Source organism: Petaurus breviceps, unplaced genomic scaffold (genome assembly GCF_028583685.1).
Source record: "Petaurus breviceps papuanus isolate PSGF00001 unplaced genomic scaffold, PetGlider_PUasm1.0 91133, whole genome shotgun sequence".
NCBI classification, from domain to species: domain Eukaryota; kingdom Metazoa; phylum Chordata; class Mammalia; order Diprotodontia; family Petauridae; genus Petaurus; species Petaurus breviceps.
In genome coordinates this window covers 21,397,227-21,422,455 of record NW_027187419.1, presented here as the reverse complement: position 1 = coordinate 21,422,455, position 25,229 = coordinate 21,397,227, and the positions used below count along the sequence as shown (strand labels likewise).

Genomic DNA, 25,229 nt, shown 5'->3' with positions numbered 1-25,229 from the left:
TATGGGAAAGGGGAAAGAAAAGGGAGGGGTGCTGATAAAAGGGAGGGTAGATTGAGGGAGTCAGTGGTCAGAAGCAAAACACTTGTGAAGACGGAAAGGTAAGAGAGAGAAAAGCATAAATGGCAGAAAACAGGATAGAAAGGAAGACACAGCTAGTAATCATAACTGTGAATATGAATGGGACACACTCTCCCATAAAATGGAAGTGGATAGCAAAATGGATTCAAAAACATAATCCTACAATATATTGTTTACAAAAATCAAATTTGAAGTAGAGGGAAATACAGAGAGTAAAGGTAAAAAGGCTGGAGCAGAATATATTGTACTTCAGGTGAAGAGAAAAAAGCAGGGGTAGCAATCCTGATGTCAGATGAAGCAAAAACAAAAACAGATCTAATCAAAAGAGATAAGGAAGGAAAATACATCCTGCTAAAAGGCACCATAGACAATGAAGTAATATCAATACTAAACATAAATGCATCAAGTGGTAGAGCATCCAGATTCTTAAAGGAGAAGTTAAGTGAGATACAGGAAGAAACAGACAGCAAAACTATACTAGTAGGGGAACATAACCTCCCCTTCTCATAACTAGACAAATCTAATCACAAAATAAACAAGAAAGAAGTAAAGGAGGTGAATAGAATTTTAGAAAAGTTAGATATGGTAGACCTCTTGGGAAAACTGAATGGGGAGAGAAAGGAATATACCATTTTTTCTTAGCAGTACACAGCACCTACACAAAAATTGATCATGTTCTAGGGCATACAACCTCACAATCCAATGCAGAAAGGCAGAAATATTAAATAAATCCTTTTCAGATTATGATGCAATAAAAATTACATATTTTTAAATTATTTTAAATAATGAGTTCTTATCCCAGAAACTGGAGTCTTTGGGTTTGTCAAACAATAGATGACTATAGTCATTGACTATTGTGTCTTGTGTACCTAATCTATTCCACTGATCTACCACTCTTTTTCTTAGCCAGTACCAAGTAGTTTTGATGATTGCTGCTTTATAATAGGGTTTTAGATCTGGTATGGATAGACAACTTTCCCTTGCATTTCTTTTCATTATTTTCCTTGATCTTCTGCACCATTTTTTCTTCCAGATGAATTTTATTATTTTTTCTAGCCCTATGAAATAACTTTTTGGTAGTTTGATTTGGTGCAGCACTAAATAAGTAAATTAGACAGAATTGTCATTTTTATTATATTAGCTCAGTATATTAGCCATGGGAAGACAGACTAAAGATTAACTGGAAACTAAATAATCTAATCCTAAAGAATGAGTGGGTCAAATAACAAATCACAGAAACAGTCAATAACTTCATCCAACAGCATGACAATAATGAGACAACATACCAAATTTATGGGATGTAGCCAAAGCAATTGTTAGGGGAAAGTTTATATCTCTAGATGTTTACATGAATAAAATGGAGAAAGAGGAGATACAACTGAAAAAGCTAGAAAGACAACAAATTAAAAATCCCCAATTAAATACCAAACTAGAAATTCTAAAAACCAAAGAAGATATTAATATAAATGAGATTAAGAAAACCATTGAGCTAATAAATAAAACTAAGAGCCAGTTCTATAAAAAAAATAAATAAAATTGATAAACCTTTGGTGAATTTGATTAAGAAAAAAAGAAGAAAACCAAATTACCAGTATCAGAAATGAAAAGGGTGAATTCACCACTAATGAAGAGGAAATTAAAACAATAATAAGGAGCTATTTTGCCCAAACATATGCCAACAACCTTGATAATCTTAATGAAATGGTTGAATACTTACAAAAATATAAATAACAGATTACCTGAAGAGGAAATAAAATACTTAAATAACTCCATTAAAAAAAAAAGGAAATCGAATAAGTCATCAATGTACTTCCTAAAAAAAATCTACAGGTCCAGATGGTTTAACAAGTGAATTTTACCAATATTAATTTCAATACTATAAAAACTAATTTAAAAAAATAAGCAAAGAAGAGGAAAAATAGAAAAATAAAATTATGGACCAGTTCCCTAATGAATATAGATGCAACAATTTTAAATAAAATATTAGCAAAGAGATTAAAAAACCATTTATCATGAGGATAACACACTGAGCAGGTAGGATCTTTACTAGGAATGCAGCACTGCTTCAATATTAGAAAAACTATCAACATAACTGACCACACCAATAAAAAGTAACCAATTCATATGATTATCTCAATAAATGCAAAAAAAATCTTTTAACAAAATACAGCACCCATTCCTATTAAAAACGACAGAGAGTATAGGAAACAATGGAGCTTTCCTTAAAATTATAAGTAGTATCTATCTAAAAAATCATCAGCAAGCATTATATGTAATAGGGATAAACTAGAAGCATTACTAATAAGATCAGGGATGAAACAAGAATGTCCATTATCACCACTGTTATTGTTCTAGAAATGTTAGCTTTAGTAATAAGAGAAGAAAAACAAATAGAAAAAATTAGAATAAGCATTGAAGGAACAGACATATTGCTCTTTATAAATGATATGATCGTATACTTACAGAATGAACTAAAAAACTACTTGAAATAGTTAGCTTTAGCAGAGTGGCAGGATATAAAATAAACCCACATAAATCATTGGCATTTCTATATATTAGTTTTTTGGAGGGCAATTGGGGTTAAATGACTTGCCCAAGGTCACACGTCTATTTTGTCTGAGGCTGGATCCAAACCCAGGTTCTCCTGACTCCAGGACCGGTGCTCTATTCACTGTGCCATCTAGCCACACTGATTTCTATATATTATTAACAAAGCCCAGTAGCAAGAGATAGAAATAGAAATTCCATTTAAAGTAATTGTAGACAGCATAGAATATTTGGGAGTCTATTTGCCAAGAATACCCAAGAACTATATGAACACAGTTACAAAATACTTTTAACACAAATAAAGTCAGATCTAAATAATCGGAAAAATAGCAGTACTGAGCTAATATAATAAAAGTGACAATTCTATCTAATTTACTTATTTAGTGCTGCACCAAATCAAACTACCAAAAAGTTATTTCATAGGGCTAGAAAAAAATAATAAAATTAATCTGGAAACAAAAATGGTGCAGAAAATCAAGGAAAATAACGAAAAGAAATGCAAGGGAAGGTTGTCTAGCCATACCAGATCTAAAACCCTATTATAAAGCAGCAATCATCAAAACTACTTGGTACTGGCTAAGAAAAAGAGTGGTAGATCAGTGGAATACATTAGGTACGCAAGACACAATAGTCAATGACTATAGTAATCTACTGTTTGATAAACCCAGACTCCAGTTTTTGGGATAAGAACTCATTATTTAAAAAACAAAACAAAACTATTAGGCCAACTAGAAAATAGTATGGCAGAAACTAGGCAGAGATCAAGATCTTAAACTGTATACCAAGATAAGGTCAAAATGGGTACATTATTTAGACATAAAAGGTGAGATTATAAGCAAATTAGGAGAGCAAGGAATAGTTTACCTGTCAGATCTATGGAGAAGGAAAGAATTTATAACCAAACAAGAGATAGAGAACATTATGAAATGCAAAATGGATAATTTTGATTACATTAATTTAAACAGTTTGTGCACGAAGACAATGCAACCAAGATTAGAAAGGAAGCAGAAAACTGGGAAATAATTTTTCTCACCAGTGTCTCTAATAAAAGCCTCATTTCTAAAATGTAGAGAGAGCTGAGTCAAATTTATAAGAAAACAAGTCATTTCCCAATTGATAAATATTCAAAGGATATGAACAGGCAATTTTCAGATGAAGAAATTAAATCTATAGTCACATGAAAATATACTGTAAATCACTGGTGATTAGAGAAATGCACATTAAGATAGCTCTGAAGTACCACATCCCACCTATCAAATTGGCTAACATGACAAAACAGGAGAATGGTAAATGTTGGAGAAGATGTGGCAAAATTGGAACACTAATGCGTTGTTGGTGGAGTTGAGACCTGATCCAACCATTCTGGGGAGCAATTTGGAACTATGCCAAAGGGCTATAAAATTGCACAAACCCTTTGATCCAGCAACACCACTACTAGATCTATGTCCTAAAGCGATCATAAAAAGGGAAAAGCACCTACATGTGCAAAAATATTTAAAGCAGCTCTTTTTGTGGTGGCCAAGAATTGGAATTTGAGGGGATGCCCATCAATTCGTGAATGGCTGAACAAGCTGTGGTATATCAATATAATGGAATTCTATTGTGCTATACAAAATGATGAGCAGGTGGACTTCAGTAAAACCTGGAAAGAATTACATGAAGTGATACTGAGTGAAGTGAGCAGAAGCAGGAAAACATTGTATACAATAACAGCAACATTGTGTGATGACCAGTTTTGATAGACTTAACTCTTATCAGCAATACAAGGATCTAAGACAATTCCAACAGATTCATGATGGAAAATGCTTTCCATGGTCAGACAAAGAACTATGGAGTCTGAATGCAGATTGAAGCATACTACTGTTGCTTTTTTTTTTCCTGTTCCTTATTTCTTGTGGTTTTTCCCTTTGGTTCTAATTCTTCTTTACAACATGACTAATGTGGAAATATTTTTGAGATGATTGCACATGTATAGCCTAGATCAGATTGCACACTGTCTTGGTGATGGGGAAGTGGAGGGATATGTGGAAAGTCTGTAACTCAAAATCTTATAGAAGTAAATGTTGAAAACTAAAAACAAATAAATACAATTCTAAAAAAGAAGTTGAGAACAACAAAGTTGTAAGCCTGGGGGACTAAGAGGAATGTGATTCCCTTCACAGTAACAGGAAAGTTGAAAAGATGGTTGCATTTTGGGGCAAAGATAACGAATTTTGTTTTGGTAATTTCATTTTATTACCTATGGTATAGTGGATCAAGATTAAAATTTAAAATCAAAAGACTAAGGATTGAGTCCTGGCACTGATTTCACTTACAACTTAAGTGACAGTGGGTAAGTTATTTAATTTCTCTGAGCCTAATTTTTTATTATTTGAAAATGAAGATAATAATGTTTATGTACTTCACAAAGCTATTGTGAGGAAAATGTGTGAACTTCAAAGAATGATATAAATTTGAACCACTGTATCAACTGGATTGATGAAGTGGTAGTTGATTCAAACCCTGATATCTTAAATCTGAGTCACACAATGCAAAGAATTTCTAAATAGTCTGGTTGCATTTTTAGCTTCTTTCCTCTGGAGAATCACATCTTTTTAATGGAGAATCAAATATCTAGAGTTACTGTAGCCACCTTTTTCTTGCCATTGTTTGCTTTTTAGTCATGTCTGACCTTTCATGATCCAGTTTGTGGTTTTCATGGCAGAAATACTAGAGTGGTTTGCCATTTCCTTTTCCACTCATTTTGCAGATGAGGAACTGAACCAAGCACTGTTAAGTTACTTGCCCGGGTTCACATAGCTACTAAGAGTCTTAAGCCATATTTGAACTCAGGAAAATGAGTCATCTTGACTTTAGGTCTGGCATTTTATCCATTGTGCCACTTAGCTGCCCCATAGGCACCTTGGACCAATCTAAATAGGTTTATGTCAGCATATGCAAAACAGTTATAAATACACAGAAAAACCTTCAAGGGATTTTATGGAGAAATTAGCAAACTCACTTTCAAAATGTTTGTTTCTTATTTTCCTTTCTTCTGTTCAAATGGTATAGTTATGCGCCATTTGGATCTTGTTCAGTTAAGTTTTTGCTTAAGGTAGCTCTAAATTTAATAATAGGGAATCTAAATACATTTCTTACTCCATAACATCTCACTCCTGTTTCCTTTTCCCCAGAAGGTAAATGAGTTTGTCTTTAATCTTCTTGCCAAGGGAAGCTGGAAGTGGAAGGAAGGGTGGAGTATTTTGATTGAATGTATTTTTTAAACTGGAAATGATACTGTCTACAAGGAAAAAATTCTATAAAACCAGACTCTTGATTTAAAAATATATATTTCATGTTTAATCAGCCCTTTATAACAATATTTGTTGAACTTAATTGAATCTTTAAAATAATCTTAATGTGATTGCAGAACTCAACATAACATTTCTTTTGCAAATACAAAAGACATATTTCATTAATATGAAATGCTGTCATGTATCACAAAGTACACATAATCTCTAATAAAAGCATGCTTTCTAAATTTAGTATAAGTTGCTATCCTGCAGGAAATTCCCGAGTTTCAAACAATCATGAAAATAATATAAATTTCAAAGTAACCTGCTAAAGGTAAGGTATGTAATTTGTAAAGAAGAATCTAGGATGTATTTCTTGTAATCTAATAATTGCCACTAAAGCAAATATGAAAAAAGAATAACTATGAAGTTGAAACCTTACTGTAGTTTTGATAACAAATTCTGTTTCTAGGACTGTTTGCCAAAACACATTGTTTCTGCTTTTCCAGTGTCATTTTCTATGGAAAAATTTTATAAAATCTGTGGTTGAGTATATCAGTATCCTCTCTTTCATGTCTTATGATAGACAGGGCAGTGTCAATAGTAATCTGTAGCACAAATGCCAAAAACTAATATATTTCACTGTCATTTCAGAATTTTTTGAGCTGTTGCTGATGGTGGTCATTCAATATTTATTTTAAACTTTCATGTTATTCCATTCTTGACCTGATGTTTATTAACTTGTTTTAAAAATATTTTGGTAACTGTATTTAAATAAAATTTTTTCCCATTGTAATCCTAAATATATTATTTTATGTATTTAAAAACATTCTGAAAAAGGAAGTCAATGACACATGCAAAAAATTTTAAGAATTTCTAGCCTAGAAGCAAGTAAGCTAGAGGTCAAAGGTGGCTTGTGTGTTGATCAAGGTATCAGTCAGTGGAGCTCTACCTCCTCCTTCATTATAGACAATACATTCCCATAACATAACCTGAAATCACATTAGCTTTTTTAATTGTTGCAACTTTTGTTGTAACTATGGTCTACTAAAACCCACAGATGTTTTCATGTAAACAGTTGTGAAATAACCCAGCCCAACTCCTGTATATGTACAGTTAATTTTTTTTTTAACTCAAGTTCGGGGACTTTACATTTATCATTATTGAATTTCACCTTATTAGAGCTGGCCCTTAAACTTAAGCCTGTTGAAATCTTTTTTCAATTCAGTTTTGTGTTCCAGTAGGTCAGCTACCTCTCCTGGTCTTCTGTCATTCCCAAACCTGAGAAGTATTTTATCTATGCATTATCCAAGTTATAGATAAAAAGATAAAATCTACAGATGGACAAAACAGAAAGATCAAGGACATTCTGATGATTATTGACCAGTAAAGTTTGAGAATGTTAGAGCATAGCCAGCTAAAAAAAATGAAATTTAAAGAAGTATCTATGTATTGTGCATTTATATGCAATTAGATTTAAATATAACTATGGATTAGAATGAATTTTAGTTTAAACAAAGGAGGGACATCTCACAGTGTTCACTCCCCTCTCTTCAGTTAGATATTGAAAAGTAGGTGAACTGGGAAGTATACATGATTATTTTCTATTATACTATGCTTTTGTTTTCCCTGAGGAATCTGTGGCAGCACTGGCAGTAAGAGCTTATTGGGGAAAGAAAATTTCTATTAGCCATAGCAAAAGGAAGAAATTCGGACCCAATGAATACTTAGAGGAGGCAGATTTCCACATGCACAGTCTACAACTATCAAGGAGTTCAGAAGAGAGAGACCTCTTTTGTATAATATTTGCTACACTCAGTTTAGTGGGAGAGGGGCAGTCAGAGATAATATGCTATGGTCCTCTGCCTCTGAATTTTAAATGGCCAAGCAATAAATATTTATTTATTTTTTTATGCTTTATTAACTTCTGAATTACATCATTCATTTCTGCCAGATTTTGAGTTGCAAATTTCCCCCCCCCCCCGTTTTTCCCCTACCCACCACACAAAATAGCAGTCCCACAGGATATCTCCTCCTTCAATCTGCTCTCTCCCATATTCTCCCATATCCCTTTCAACTTTTCCAGTGGATCTCTATGCCCCAGTGCCTGTATATCTTATTTCCCAATTACATGTAAAATAGTATTAATAATAATAATATATATGTATATATTTGAGTTTAAAGTTTTAAAATCCTTTGAATTCCAGATTCATTCCTTTCCTCCCTTGTCACCCACCCTTACTGGGAACATAAGCAGTTCAGTATACATTGTACATGTGTGGATAATGGAAAACAATAACATAGTAGATATATTGTAAAAGACTAACTATATTTCCCTCCCTCCTATCCCACCACCCACTTGTTCTATTCTCTTCTTTAATCCCGTCCCTTTGCAAAAGTGGGTGCTTCCAACTTCCCTCCCCCCCCAGCCTGCCCTCCCTTCCATCATCCCCCCTTTCATCCCCTTCCCCCCCCTACTCTCCTGGAGGGTGAGATAACCTATTTAGTGTGTATTTCATTCCCTCCTCAAGCCAAATTCAATGGGAATAAGGTTGACCCATTCCCTTTTGCCTTCCTATTCTTCCCCCCCCCCCCATTGTAACACTTTTCCCTTGCCTCTTCTACATGAGGTATTTTACCCCATTCTGTCTCTTCCCATTTCCTCTCATTACATTCCTCTCTCACCTCTTTTTTTTTTTGAAAGCAATCGGGGTTAAGTAACTTGCTCAAGGTTACATGGCCAGTTATTTCTGGGTGTGGTGCTAAGTATCTGGGCCCGGATTCGATCCTCAGGTCATCCCAACACTGGAGCCGGTATTCTTACTCGCTGAACCACTTGGCCGCCCCTAAGCAATTGGGGTTAAGTAACTTGCTCAAGGTTACATGGCCAGGTGTTTCTGGGTGAGTGCTAAGTGTCTGAGACCAGGATTTGATCTCCAGGTCATCCCGACACTGGAGCCTGTGCTCTTACTCGCTGTGCTACCTGGCCGCCCCACCTCTCTCACCTCTTAATTTCACCTTTTAAATATCATCCCTTCCTGTTAAATTGGTCCTGTGCCCTCTATCTATGAATACCTATAAACATATATGCACACATTCACATATGTATTCATATACCCATATACCCTCATATATAGACATATATATATATATATATATATATATATATATATATACATATATATATTTCTATACCCTTCAACTACTGAGAAAAGTTTCATAAGTTACAATTATTGTTTTTCCATGTAGGAAAGTTAATAGTTCAACTTTGATAAGTTCCTTATGATTTCTTTTCCCTGTTTACCTTCTCATGCTTCTCTTGCTTCTTGTATCTGAATATCAAATTTTCTATTCAACTCTGGTTTTTTCAGCAAGAATGTTTGAAAGTCCTCTATTCCACTGAATGACCATATTTTCCCCTGAAACATGATACTCAGTTTTGCTGGGTAGGTGACTCTTGGTTTTAATCCCAGCTCCTTTGACCTCCAGAATATCATATTCCAAGCCCTTCCATCCCTCAGTGTAGAAGCTTCCAGATCCTGGGTCATCCTGGTTGTGTTTCCACAATATTCAAATTTTTCTTCCTGGCTGTTTGTAATATTCTCTCCTTAATCTGGGAATTCCAGAACTTGGCTATAATATTCCTAGGAGTTTTCTTTTTGGGATCTTTTTCAGGAGGTGATCGGTGGATTCTTTCAACCTCTATTTTTCCCTCTCGTTCTAAAACATCAGGGCAGTTTTCTTTGAGAACTTCCTGGAGGATGATTTCTAGGTTCTTACTTTGATTGTGGCTTTCAGGTAGTCCAATAATTTTTAGATTATCTCTCCTGGATCTATTTTCCAGGTCCGTGGTTTTTCCCATGAGATATTTCACATTGCCTTCTTTTCTTTCATTTGTTTGGATCTGTTTAAGAGCATCTTGATTTCTCATAAAGTCATTAGTTTCCATTTGCTCCAATCTTATTCTGAAGGAATGATTCTCCTCAGTGAGCTTTTGAGATTCTTTTTCCATCTGGCAAATTTGGCTTTTTAAGGCATTCTTCTCCTCACTCCCTTTTTGAGCCTCTTTCGCCATTTGAGCTAGTCTATTTTTTAAGGTGGTATTTTCTTCAGTCCAGCTGTTGACTCTCATTTTGTAATTTTCTTGCATTGTTCTCATTTCTCTTCCCAATCTATCCTCCACTTCTCTTATCTGATTCTTAAGGTCCTCTATGGCCTGTAACCAGCTCGTATTTTCCTTTGAAGCTTTTGATGTAGCAGTTTTGACTTCACTGTCTTCCTCCTGTTCCATGCTTTGCTCCTTTATGTCCCCAAAATAGGAGTCTAATGTTGGAATCTTCAGTCTGCTTTGTTTCTTTTGTCTGGTCATGTCACCTCTCAGTCACTTGACTCCTGGGCTTTTTGCCAAAGTAGGACTCTTGCCACGGGCTGAAGCTGCTATGTGGCACTGGCTGGCTGTGCTGGCCTCTCAGAGGCTTCTCGCCCTGGGGGCAAATCCAAGCACTCCCAACTACTGGGTTCCAAAGTCCAGACTGCACTGACCTCTTACTTTGTCCTTTGAACCTATGTGTTGATAAACCTGGAAACGGCCACAGCTGCTGCTGATCTGGAGTCCCTCCAGCTGGCAGCTGGTCAGGCCTGCCCTGGGGCTAAAGCCTTGGTGTGGGGCTGGGCTCAGCACCCAGAGCGCTGCGCTGGCCAATTCCTGCTGGCCTGCCGGGCTGTCCTCAGTGGGAGGTTAGCTTCTCTATGTCATTTTGTGGGTCCTGCAGCTCCAACATTTGTTTAGAGTCCTCTTTTTACATGGATTGGGGGAGGTGGAAGCTGGAGCAGCAGGGAGGTCCTGCTTCTACTCCTGAAATAAATATTTATTAAGCCCCTAATGTGTGCCAGGCATTTTGTTAAGCACTGGGGATCAAAAGAAAGGCAAAGGACAGTTTGTGTTCTCAAGGAGCTCACAGTTTAATAGGGGAGACAACATGAAAATAACTATGTACAAATAAGGCGCATATAGGATAAACTGGAGAAAATCAACAGAGGGGAGGCACTAGTATTAAGGGGGATCAAGAAAGATCTTGGATGAGACTGAAAGAAAGCCAGGATAGCCAAGAAGCACAGATGAGGAGGGAGAGAATTATAGACAAGCCAGCCACGGTCATTCTCGTGCTATTCCTCTTGACCAGAATACCCTTCCCACTTCTGCCTGTTTCTTAGGACCTAGTTCTTCCATGAAGCACTTTACTACCAATCCCTGCCTAAGATGATGATCTTTCTTTTCAGTATAATTCAATAGAAGTTACAAGTGCCACCATACATTATGCTACTACATCATATAGATGATATGATATTATAGATATTTATTTATTTCTAAATCACAGAAAGCTAAAAAGCATCTTTGAAAACATTCAGGTCCAGCCTTTTTTTAAAATATGGAAACTAGGACAAGGAGAATTAAATCCCTTTCCCAGAGTTATGTGGCTAATAAATGTCTGGAGCAGGCTATGAACCAAGGTTCTCTTGATTCTAAGCCCTTTGCCTTATCCACTGCTCTACAGTGTCTGGTATTACTATTCAACTGTTTTGTAACTCCTGATCTTATTTATTCAAAAATACTCTAGGCACCCTTTAGGCTAAAAACCATACCTCCTACTTCTTTTTTATCTGCCCCAAATACCTAACACATTCATAAGGAAAAATTAGGAGATCTACAAATGCTTGTACAATGAAAATATATCAACCATGTCAATAATCTTCATTATTCCATCTAAGTAATATTTAAATGTGTTCAAGTTACTAGACTAACAATTTATACTTACCCAAAACTTCATTATTTACAGAATGCTTATGTCACTCTATTCTCAAAACAATCCTGAGAAAAAGGTAGTGTAAGTAATATAATGCCTAATTTATCAGTGAGAAAAATGAAGCTCAGAACAGAGGGTAAGTAACTTGTGGGGGTCATAAAATTAGTAAGTTGTCAGGTCCAAATCATAGGACTATAGATTTAGAATTGGAAAGAACTTTATAGGTCATCTGGTCCAACTCCCTCATTTGTAAAATAATGTTCAAGGAGGTTAAACGACTGTCCAAGAGCATATAGTAAGAAATGTCATAATCACTATTTAAACCCAATTTCTTTGACAACATACACAGTGTTTTTTCCACTCTGTTGACTTTCTTATGACTCCCAATATAGTGCTCTCTTAATTACCATAGTTGTTCAATATTCGATTAAAAACAAAATAAGAAAAAAATGAATGTCATAGATATTGAAAAGCATTGTTTTATATACAGCTTTTATTTGTAAAATGACTTACATATAAATATACATATATCATATATGTATAACATAGATACATACATATTTATACTTCCTTTTCTTTCAGGAAAAATATATCTATGTATTTCCAAAACATGATCACTAGAATTGACAATGAAAGTCTCTCCTAATGGAAGTAATGGATAGCATATATGTTATCGAATTAGTGGTGAAGAAACCATAGTACTCTACATAAAAATGTAAGTGAGGATAGAATAATATAATATTATAGGTTCTTATAATATTGGTAGAATTGTTTAACTTAGTGATTATTTTGTGAATCACTAAATGGTCCAATTCTGTAAGCTACTCTTTTAACCCTCTGAAGTGGCAACAGCTAGAAACTGAGCAAGATTTCCTTTCCACAGGTCAGTTGCAGGAAAGTAACAGCAGTAGCAACCAATTCAGAGTAGGAAATATGGAGCCAGTTGTAATGGCAAACAAATGTACTTAACGACTTGTTTCAGCTATTTAATTATTTAGCACCTTGTTTCAGCTCAAGTTTCTTTTGAGCCTTGTCCATGATTATATCAAGTCTTTGTTAAGAAACAGGACTTGTGAAACCTACAGTGGGAGGAACTTGGTGATGCAACAGAAAGGTGTGGAACAGAGAGGAGCTAATGACCATATATAAGAAGAAGCCTAAGCTGGGAAAGAGCAGAACTGAAAAGGGGAATGATTGTGGAGGCCAGCACTCTGTTCTGTCAGTGCTGATTTTTTTTTGTGATACTTTGTACAAAAGCCCTGGGACCTTACTAGAAGCCTTGAAAGAGGATTTTCTTGTCTATTTACAGTAGACCTGGAATAGGGTTTCAGAGATCCTGGGACCATACTGATGATGTGTGTTGAGTTCTCAAACCTCGTTGGTGGGTCTGTATTGATTTCATAGGAAGATAGTGAATTGATGATGGTGCCAGCAATGTGCATGAATGTTACTGTGGTTCTGTTAAGCTTTGTCTTCATAGAAAAAGAAACTGTGAAGGATTGAGGTGGACTGGACACTGTGTGCGTCAATATGGAACTGGACAAAGAGCTGGATGAGGAGTTGAGAGCTGTCTACCTTTGAATCCAGGTGATGGTTGGGTAAATTCAGGCAAAAGCTGGGACCATGGAAGAGGTACCATGGAATCTGAGAGCCAGCCTTGAGTCAAGATGAAAAGACCTCTCCTTGGATACTTAATGCTGATTGAGAAGATTATGATCTACTCTGGCTTAGGGGTGGGAGAACTTTGTACTCTGTACCTGGTACCTCTTAAGGATGATTGAGCGAAGGATGATTGGAAACTAATCTCCAATCAAGAAGAAAGAAGACTTTTTGACTGAGAGAATAAGACAATGTGACCTGGGGGTGGAGAACTTTGACCTTTGTACTTTGTGTCCCTTAAGGAGGCTTGCTCCTTAAGGATGATTGGGTTAAGGACTTACTGAATGATATCTTTTATTTAAAACTATGTGGCCACTTTAGTGATAACTTGTTATGTTATAATATTGTGAATGCTGTACTTTGGTTTCTGTGAATGCTTTGCTTTAGTTTACTGCTGAATAAATAGAGAGTTTACTATACTATGTGATCAGAACCTTAGAGCTGTCCACAGCAGCATTCCTCTGGAAAGCTGCTCATACTTAGCTTTACACCAATCCCATTATTTTATGCCCAATAAGAACATGGGGAAGGAATTCAAGTGCTATGGAAGTCAATTTATTTGTATGACAGGCAAATCTCAATTGCTGTGGCCAGTACCATTACTTTCCAAAATTTTTCTTCAGTTTCAGGGATTTTTTTCCTAGGTATGGGAATGCTGTCAATATGAAACATACAATTTGGGAAGTTTTTCCTTATCTTCATATGCTTCCACTATGGTTTCTATTATTTTTGTGATAGCCCAATAAAAGCCTGAGAAACTTAAGGGATAAAGAAATAAGTTTTCAAATACTGTGTTTCATTGACCAATGGCAGACTAAAAACTTGACACTTTTTCTCCTGGCTTCCTAATTCTCTGCTAGTTCATTAGAGCACATTGTATTTTATAGAATTTATGAATTCTCTAGGTGAAAATACAAATTCATACTATTTAATCAGAAATATGATTATTTAACCTAATATTTTTAATAACCAGAAAAAAATGAAACAACAACGCAAACTGACTTATCCAATGTCAACACAGCTTGATAAGACAATACTAGGACTACAATCCAGACCATCTGACTCCGGCCAATGTTCTTTCCTAAAAATTAAATACCTCTCTAGAAGAAAATTTAGTGTCCATGAGATGAGTGGATCTCATTATATTTATCTTGATTCTCATGTTTCATAGTTAGCTGCAGTAGTTAGCCACAAGGGTTAAGCCAAGAGTGCTACCAAAAAAAGTCAAAGAGTGCTGAAACTTGCTTCAAGCAAGCAGGAAGGGCAATGAAAATTATGCTACAAACTCTAGGGAGTGTAGTATATTTGTGTGTCTGCCAATAAAATTTGATACTTATAACAAAGTGAAATTTGGTTTCTCTTCTAGAAGAGAGAATAAAGTACTTAGAAGAATGGTATCCTCATCTCCAGTTTTAAAGGGAGATTGAAATGTTCCTTGAAAGAATGGAATATGTATCTCATGGAGGAAACAAAGAAGAAAAAGGATACAAAGAAGAAAAGACAATTCTCATCTACATCTAGCCTTTGAAGTGCAGAAAAATATGACATATAACTGTTGTAGCTAAGTAATAGATATGTGGCTTTTCTTATAAGTGGAAAAATGTACCATTTCTGGTGGAAGCAATTTCTTTTGCTCAAAGGAATATGGATTCACAACTGGTTTCAGGAAGTAATATGGATCCACACCTGCTAATAATGTCAAAAAAAAGAGAAGTGGTAGCTGAACCACCACGATTTTGGTAGACTCAATGATGAGGCATATTTGTTAACTTGACATGAAAACAGAAATGTCTGACCCAGGTCATTTATCTAGGGCATTATAGAGAATCTTCTGAGAACTGTTAAATGTGAAATCTACTATACAATTCTGGTAATTCATGTGTAGGCAAACAATATTACCACAAGGAGCCTAAAACTATTTCTGAGTATTATGAAGATGTAGAAGTTTAGGCAGTTTTAAAAAAAAATCGTTGTTATTTTAAGGGTAAGGGATTCAGAAGAGAAGGGAAAAAAAAAAACTTGCACTTAGGGATGGGATTTCTGGACCATGACCTAAAATATAGCAAATGGCTTATGCCAAAATGGCCATTGAAAGCACATTGGGGGGCGGCCAGGTAGCACAGCGAGTAAGATCACCAGCCCCAGAGTCAGGATGACCTGGGATCGAATCTGGGCTCAGACACTTAGCACCCACCCAGAAACACCTGGCCATGTAACCTTGAGCAAGTTACTTAACCCTAATAGGTTAAGGGTGGCCAGGTGGCGCAGTAAGAGCACCAGCTCCAGAGTCAGGATGATCTGGGATCGAATCTGGGCTCAGATACTTAGCACCACACCCAGAAATAACTGGCCATGTAACCTTGAGCAAGTTACTTAACCCAAACTGTTTTATTTAAAAAAAGCACATTGGCATGGAGTCTTATAAATATGATCAAAAAGGTTTTGAACTGAAGAGACTTTGGAAGACAGAAAGTTGGTAACATAAAAATGGCAAGCCTCATCATGAAGGTACAGTAGGTACAACATAGGAGGAAGAATAGAAGAAAAGGAGACTGATAGTCCCAGAAACAATACAAAAAGTAATCAGAATTTTTTTAAAAGGCCTCATATGATTATATATTGATGCAACATGTATTAATAATAAATAAGTTGAATTAGAAATTCTAACGCAAAAAAATAAATTTGTTCTCAGAGATATCATAGATTTGGTGAGACAGGGCTTATTACTAGAATCTGGCCAGAAGGGGATATATTTTATTCAAAAAGGAATCAGAAATAAGCAAAGTATATTAAGAATATACACTTGTGTGTAGCAATCTAGAAAACTGAAGTAAAAAACAATCAGGTAAGGAGCAAGGGAAGAAGAAATACAAGCGATAATTTTGCAAGGTTTACTATAGCCTCCATTGATAGGAAGGATTAGAGGAAGAGTTTGAGAAACTGATAACATCTAGTACTAATTTAGTAGTGAGAGACTTCAACTTTTTGGTCATCTGCTCTCGGAGCTCCTTTCTTACCAAATTCAGATTCACTGATAAATTTGTGGCTTCCCTAAAAGATAATTTCATCCTTCAAAAAGTAAAGGTGGTGGCAGGGAGAATTATTCTGCTGCAATGGGCAGCTAGATGGCATAGTAGATAGAGCGCTGGGCCTGGAGTCAGGAAGACTCATCTTCCTGAGTTCAAATCTGGCCTGTAGACACTAGCTGTGTGACCACGGGCAAGCCACTTAACCCTGTTTGCCTCAGTTTCCTCATCTGTAAAATGAGCTGGAGAAGGAAATGGCAAAGCATTCTAATATCTCTACCAAGAGAACCTGAAATAGGGTCACAAAACATTGGACACAATTGCAAATAACTAAAGAACAATTAAAAAATGATTTCTTATAACAAAACAACAACAACAAAGGAATCTCAAAAGGAATGTTGATGTCAAATGACCACTTTCTCATACTTATCATGAAGTAGGTGAAAACCAGGTATAATCTGATATGTACCCTAGATTTTGAGAATACAAATTCCAAAGGGAAAGGTCAGATCCTAATGGTTGTGATGGAGAACACAGCATAACAAAGATGAGGAGTCCTTAAGAATTAAATTCTTAAAACAATTAGAAATTATTTTCATGGTACACTTAGTTTTCACTAAAGCATTTGACAGTGTTATATGAATTTATATGAACAAAACTGAGATATAATGACTAGATATTAGTGTAATTAGTTGGATTTGGAAGAGATTAAATGAATGAACCCAGTGAGTTGTCATTAGGGTGTCAATGGTAATTTGGAAAGATGTCTTAATAAATTATACCTCTGCAAACTGTCCTTGGCTTTCTGATGTTCAATGTTTTCTATCTATTACTTAGGTGACAACAAAGACATTTGCTTTTCAAATTGTGGATGATATGAATGTTGGAGGGATTAGATGACAATTTGGATCCAAAAATACAAAACAGTATGAAATTTAATAAGAGAAACATAGGATCCAGAAAGAAAGAGGTAATAGATCTTTTATAGTCTGCCCTAGTAAGGCTACATCTGATTCTGTGCATCATATCTTAGAAATATATAAAAAAGCTGAGGCATCTATCCAGAAGAGAGTAAGTAGTATATGGGGACAGAATTAGAAAGAAGGAAGAAAGGAAGAAAACAAACAAGCATTTATTAAGCACTAGGCACTAGGCACTGAGCTAAATACTACAAATATTATATAACCTGATCTTCACAACAACCCTGGGAGATAGATACTATTGCTATCCTCATCTTACAATTGAGGAAACTGAGGCAAATAGCATTTGAGTGACTTGCCTAGGGTCATAAAGATAGTAAGTGTCTGAGACTATATTTGAATCCAGGTCTTCCTGATTCCAGGCCCAGAATTCTATTCACTATGCCACCTAGCTGACAAAAGGACATATACAAAGAACAGCTGAAGGAATTGAGGATATTTGTACTTAAGAAAAGACTTTCTTCAGGACTTTTTTCAAGTATTTGAAGAATTCTTATACATAAAGGGATAAGACTTGTTTGCTTAGCACCAGAAACAGGACTATGAACACTGTGTAGAAGCTGAAAATCTTCCTAGTATAGTTTTCTTTTTTTTTTGGAGGGCAATTGGGGTTAAGTGACTTGCCCAAGGTCACACAACTAGTTTTTGTGTTAAGTGTCTGAGGCCAGATTTGAACTCAGGTCGTCCTGACTCCTGGGCCGGTGCTCTATCCACTGCACCACCTAGCTGCCCCTCTGTTAGAGTTTTCTAAAAAGGGAAGGTGCTGACTTAGGTTCAAATGAGTCCCCCCTCACTTGAGGTCTTCAAATGAAAGCTAATACACGTGCCAAGTATTGCACAAAGGATTCTAGGTCAGCAAGGGATTGTACTAGATGGTTCCAGAGGTCCCCAACAGATGTTCAATAAACTGTATAGATTGAAAAATGGTGAAAATCTATGAAGTTAATAGCATTATGGTAGTTTATTTACTTAATGAGATACAAAAGCAATCCAGGCAACAAACAAATCAGGAGCAGATGCTATGCAAGAACAGAATACTTTCTGAATCAGTTACATATTCTAAATGTATGTAATTCCTTATAAAGAAAAAATAACAATTTTACCTCCAAGGACCATGCCAGCCTGGCAGCATTTTCTTAGACGACACGCTGGACAGTTTTTTCTGCGAATTTTATCAACTATGCAGTCGTTTCTCCCAGCACATAAATAGTTATGTTGTCCTGAAAAAATATTTTTGATATTGAAAAAAACATTTAAAGATTGTTTAAAGGAGCAGAGGTTTAAATAATTTAAAAAATTTTTCGATAACAATAATAGCTCACACTTTGGCACTGATATCACTGTATTAAACTAAAGAAATAACTCAATTAACCAGAATCTTGCAAAACTCTGTTTAACTTCATTTTCCAGTAAATGAAAGTTAACTTTGTGATACACTGGACTTGTATTAACTTCTGTTATTAAAATGTTTATAAGTCACATTCAGCTTTTTGCCCCTTTAATATAAAACCAAAAATAATTTTATGTCACTGAGGATTATAATAAGCCTCATGGTCATCATTTTGAATAGTATACTTAACCATTCATGTAAGCATAGGAGCTAGACCGAGTAGGTACTTATGCCCTAGGATACACCCTCAAGATCACTCCTGTTTACAATAATCTCACTTTTTCTTCTACCACTGTCATTGCTTTTTGTCACAATTGCCACTTACCAACCTCTTTATCCAGCCAAATGGCTGCTGTGCTTTTCATATTCCTCTGGTTCATTTCAACAATAGGAATAAAGCCTTCAATTTTGGGTTTCACTGATTATTGATATATCATCAATCACAACGCTTCTTCAAAAATTCCTTTGACCATTTTAAAAGATTCTTTTTAATGACATGGACTCAGCTTTCTTTGACAAGACTTAGACTTTCTGGATTAACTGCAGTGGCAGTTGCTTAGTTTCCATTTTTCTAAGTGGACAGCAATGTGTCCAACTTATCCTGTGGTCATGTTTCTAATAACCTCAACCATCTACAGCAGCCACAAACATGAAAATAGGCATACAAAGACTTCAGATGGCAAGAAACATAGTCTATCACTTAAACCTTCTTGCAGAGCTTAATAATTTAGAACAAATGTAAAATAGTTTATTAATTTAACAAGCTTGATTCTCAGATTCTTTCACCAGCAAATATATGGTAGGCTGGGAGATACCTTCAATGAATATTTAATTAAGAAAGTGAAAGGTGAAACACATAAGCCATTGACTTCAGAGGGATCTCTGCAATTGAACAGCAAATCCAGTAGATGCCTAATCAGGGGTAAGTTGGTAAATGAGGCAGATAATTATAGGAGAGCATTATCCAGCCTTCCAAAGTGCATCAAAGAGCTTCTCTGGCTATTCGTTCTTTAAGCATCCATTTTTAGGAAATGGCCCACAACAAATGCTCTGGTTAATATATTTCTGAAATTCTACCCATTACTAAACATAAAGGTCAGTTAAACAAATAAACAAACCCATTTCTATCTATGAGTTTAACACTACAGGTTGGAGAGGAGTAAAGAGATGACTCTAGACTTCAGAAAATGGGCAAAGACCTTTTTCTTACCTTCACACCAGGTGGTCCCATTGGCATATTTACAACCTGTATTGTGCATACAGGTTGCAGTACAATTCTACACAAGAAGCAGCAAGGTATAATATAAAGAGTACAAGAGTGGAAACTAAAAGAACTGGGTTTCAGTTCTTTATTTCGAAAACAAGGATAACAGTATTTGCACTACCTACTTCACAGGACTACTGTAAGTATTATATAATCTGAGCTATTATTAGTATTGCTATAGTGTGTACAAGGGAGCAGGTAGGTGACGCAGTGGATATGGTGCCAGGCCTGAAGCCAGGAAGACCTTAGTTCAAAACCAACCTTGGACACTTACTAGCTGTGTAACCTTGGGCAAGTCACTTAACCCTGTTTGCTTCACTTCCTCATCTGTAAAACGAGCTAAAGAAGGATATTGGCAAACCACTTCAGTATCTTTGCAAAGAAAACCCCTGAAAGGAATCACAGAGTCAGACAGGACTAAAAATGACTAAACAACAACAAAGTGTGTGGATATAAAGTAAAATGGGATTCTTTTTCTTTTATGTAAATCTGCGCAAATAGAATTTTAACAATAGTGTTTTATAAGAGCTTGCCTTCTCCCTAAGGAAGAAATGGGTCCAAAATATTAAAAATATAAAAACACAGCATATTAAACTCTCCCTCTTCTATAGATATAACAAGAGTATTAACTACATATGTAAAAATGTGCATTTATATTAAAGGAACAAAAAAATGTATCTGTTGTACCTGTCTACTTCTGGGTCATGAAGACCTAGAAAAAGGTAGGGCAGGGAATAGGAAAATTGTTCCTTCTGGGTAAACAGCTAGAGAAACTGTAATAGCTCTCTTGGTTTCCTAATCCCTTTCCCTCTGGGACATTGTTTTTTTCCACATAGAAAGTCTAGAAATGGAATGTATTTTTCTCAGCTTATACACCATCAATCATAAATCTGGCAATCCTATTGAACCAGGAAGCAGGATAAAACTCAGTTCTTCATGTCCATAGTAGTAGTGCCCTTCCATATTTAAAAAGGATACAAGTTGAGATGAATATTTTACTATACATTAAGTAGATAGCACCTTCATTAAGCATGTGGATCTTGTGGTCCAGAGAGTTTATATGACTTGTCTAAAATCACACAGCTAGTCAGTCAATGGTAAAGTTAAGACAAGAACCAAACTCATCTGATTTATCTGCATTGTCTGTTACTCCAATAAAATTTATAATTTAATTCAACAAACTACAATTGTTTTAATTCAACAGACTACAATGGGGCTTCTTATGTCACACTAATTCCAGTAATATCTTACTCTGAAGTTTCTCAAATCTAAACAGAGAAAGTGATGTTGGGTTTTCTATGTGAGTGAAGAATAAAACTCTGGCAATTCTTGCCAATCTAGTATGGGTTCCCATATGGGCCTACTAACAGACTTTGTATCTATTATCTATGGCCCAGACTAGCCAAATTCAGAAAGGCTTATTCCTAGAGCAGATGATGAAATTTTCACAATTTAGTCACTATAAAGACCCTTTTCTATGGCAAAGAAATGATACTATACATACATATATATATATATATATATATATCAGCAGAGTAAACCACATTAAATCACAGATTTTTGAAGTATTGATGAGAGTAGGTCAAATAAAGTTTTTTTTCATCCAACTTTATTTTTTTTTATTTATTTTTCTGATTTACATCATTCGTTTCTGCCGGATTTTGAGTTTCAAATTTTCTCCGTTTTTCCCCCACCCATCCCCCCAAAACAGCAGTCCCACAGGACATCCCCACCTCCAATCTGCTCTCTCCCATATTTTCTCCCATACCCATTTCAACTTTTCCAGTGGATCTCTATGCCTCAGTGCCTGTATATCTTTTTTTTCTTAATAACATGTAAGATGGTATTAATAATAGTATATATATATATTTGAATATTTGATTTTAAAACTTTCAATTCCAGATTCATTCCCTTCCCCCCATGCCACCCACCCCCATTGGGGAGACAAGCAGTTCAGTATAGGTTGTACATGTGCGGCTAATGCAAAACAATGACATAGTAGATATATTGTAAAAGACTGAATATATTTCCCTCCGTCCTATTCCACCTCCCACTTGTTCTATTCTCTACTTTGATCCTGTCCCTTTTCAAAAGTGGGTGCTTCCAACTTTTCTCCCCCCCCAGCCTGCCCTCCCTTCCATCCTCCCCCCTCACATCCCCTTCCCCCCCTATTCTCCTGGAGGGTTAGATCCCCTATTTAGTGTGTATTTTCCCCCTCCATTGTAAACATTTTCCCTTGCCTCTTCTGTATGAGATAGTTTGCCCCACTCTGTCTCTCCCCATCTCCTCTCATTATATTCCTCTCACCTCTTAATTTCACCTTTTAAGTATCATCCCTTCCTGTTAAATTGGTCCCGTGCCCTCTATCTATGTATACCTGTAAACGTATATACACACATTCACATATGTATTCATATGCCTGCATACCCTCATATAAAGACATATATATGTATATATATATATATATACACATACATATATATTTCTAATCCCTTGAACTACTGAGAAAAGTTTCATAAGTTACAATTATTGTTTTTCCATGTAGGAATGTTAATAGTTCAACTTTGGCCAGGTGGCTCAGCGAGCAAGAGCACGGGCCCCAGTGCTGGGACGACCCAGATCAAATCCGGGCCCAGACACCCAGCACCACACCCAGAAACAACAACTGGCCGAGCAACCCCAAGCAAGCCACTCAACCCTGATTGCTTTAAAAAAAAATAGTTCAACTTTGATAAGTTCCTTATGATTTCTTTTCCCTGTTTATCTTCTCATGCGTCTCTTGCTTCTTGTATCTGAATGTCAAATTTTCTATTCAACTCTGGTTTTTTCAGCAAGAATGCTTGAAAGTCCTGTATTCCACTGAATGACCATATTTTCCCCTGAAACATGATACTCAGTTTTGCTGGGTAGGTTTTAATCCCAGCTCCCTTGACCTCCGGAATATCACATTCCAGGCCCTTCGATCCCTCAGTGTAGAAGCTGCCAGATCCTGTGTTATCCTGATTGTGTTTCCACAATATTCAAATTGTTTCTTCCTGGCTGCTTGTAATATTCTCTCCTTAATCTGGGAATTCCGGAACCTGGCTATAATATTCCTAGGAGTTTTCTTTTTGGGATCTTTTTCAGGAGGTGATAGGTGGATTCCTTCAACCTCTATTTTGCCCTCTCGTTCTAAAACATCAGGGCAGTTTTCTTTGAGAACTTCCTGGAGGATGCTTTCCAGGCTCTTACTTTGGTCATGGCTCTCAGGCAGTCCAATAATTTTTAAATTATCTCTCCTGGATCTATTTTCCAGGTCAGTGGTTTTTCCAATGAGATATTTCACATTGCCTTCTATTCTTTCATTTGTTTGGATCTGTTTAACAGCATCTTGATTTCTCATAAAGTCATTAGCTTCCATTTGCTCCAATCTAATTCTGAAGCAATGATTCTCCTCAGTGAGCTTTTGAGATTCTTTTTCCATCTGGCAAATTCTACTTTTTAAGGCATTCTTCTCCTCATTGCCTTTTTGAGCCTCCTTTGCCATTTGAGTCAGTCTGTTTTTTAAGGTATTATTTTCTTCAGTCAGGCTGTTGACTCTCATTTCATAATTTTCTTGCATTTTTCTCATTTCTCTTCCCAAGTTTTCCTCCACTTCTCTTATCTGCTTCTTAAGGTCCTCTATGGCCTGTAACCAGCTTGTATTTTCCTTTGAAGCTTTTGGTGCAGGAGTTCTGACTTCACTGATTTCCTCCTGTTCCATGCCTTGCTCCTTCTTATCCCCAAAATAGGAGTGTAATGTTGGAATCTTCTGTCTGCTTTGTTTCCTTTTCCTGCTCATTTTGCCACTCAATGATTTGACTTTTGGGCTTTTTGCCACAGTAGGACTGTGCCACCAGACAGGGGAGTTTTCGTCCCAAACGCTGGGGTTTTCTCAGCTGCCAGAGGTATTAGATGGGTGCCCTCTCTGAGGTCTCCACACGCTCTGGCAAGCTGGACACACACCCCAGGACCTCCACCCTAGACTGCAATCTAGATCCAAGCAGGTTAAAGCAAGAGAGATTACCCCTCAGACTGGTGCTTGATCCCCCTACATTCTGCAGGCCAGGAGCTGAAGCCACCGCGTGGCACTGGCAGGCTGTGCCAGCGTCTCAGCGGTTTCTCACCCCAGGGGTAAAAGCCACGCACTCCCACTTCCTGGGTCCCAAAGTCCAGACTGCACTGGCCTCTCACCTTGTCCTTCGCATCTATGTATTGATAAATCTGGAAACGGCCACAGCTGCTGCTGATCTGGAGTCCCTCTGGCTGGCGGCTGGTCAGGCCCGCCCTGGGGCTAAAGCCTTGGCGTGGTGCTGGGCTCGGCTCCCAGAGCGTTGTGCTGGACGATGCCTGCCGGCCTGCCGAGCTGTTCTCAGCGGGAGGTTAGCTTCTCTGTGTCATTTTGTGGGTTCTGCAGCTCCAAAATTTGTTTAGAGTCTCCTTTTTACATGGATTGGGGAGGGTGGAAGCCAGAGCCACGGGAGGGTCGTGCTTCTACTCTGCCATCTTGGCTCTGCCCCCTCAAATAAAGTTTTGATTTTAAAAAAGCACAGGAAAATATGAAATATACCCAACCTTTTTGAAACATTATTTTATAAAAATTTCTTTTTTTCCATTTATGAAGCAACAAAGTTTAAAATATGATTTCTCTAAGTAAAACAATAAATTCTCTTAGTTATAGTAAAACTTGAACAGAGAACAGAAGAAAAAAATTAGTCTTTGTTTTCCCAATCTAGAAGTTAGTTCTGTTAGAGCTCCTCCTTTAAGCCAAATGTTTGCATGGTACAAAAAATACACAATACATCTTGTACTTAAAATTACATTAATGTTATATTTGTTATGAAAGTGCTAAGAGCAGTATAAAGAACTAATTTACATTCCTCAGTATGCTCCACTTCAATGTGACTTTAAAAGTAATGCTCTAATACAATGGTGTTAAAATCAAGCAGAAACAGGGGCCACATATGTAAGGATTCTGTCAATGCACATTGACTTAGGAAGCAATATATTAGTATTATTTGTTTTACTGTATTTATATTTATTTTGTTAAATATTTCTCAATTACATTTTAACCTGCTTTAAGAATAATGGACCATGGGGGCGGCCAGGTAGCACAGTGAGTAAGAGCACCGGCTCCAGTGTCAGGATGACCTGGGGATCAAATCACGGCTCAGATACTTAGCACCACACC

General features: G+C 36.5%; 1 protein-coding gene across 1 annotated transcript in view; it reads right to left on the bottom strand.

Annotated features, from left to right (window-relative positions):
* PGR (progesterone receptor) overlaps positions 1-25,229 on the bottom strand; it is a 95,959-nt gene that overhangs the window by 39,444 nt on the left and 31,286 nt on the right. The window contains exon 3 of the mRNA XM_069079902.1: positions 18,470-18,586. Coding sequence (XP_068936003.1) covers positions 18,470-18,586 — 117 coding nt within the window. The remainder of the gene's footprint in view (positions 1-18,469; positions 18,587-25,229) is intronic.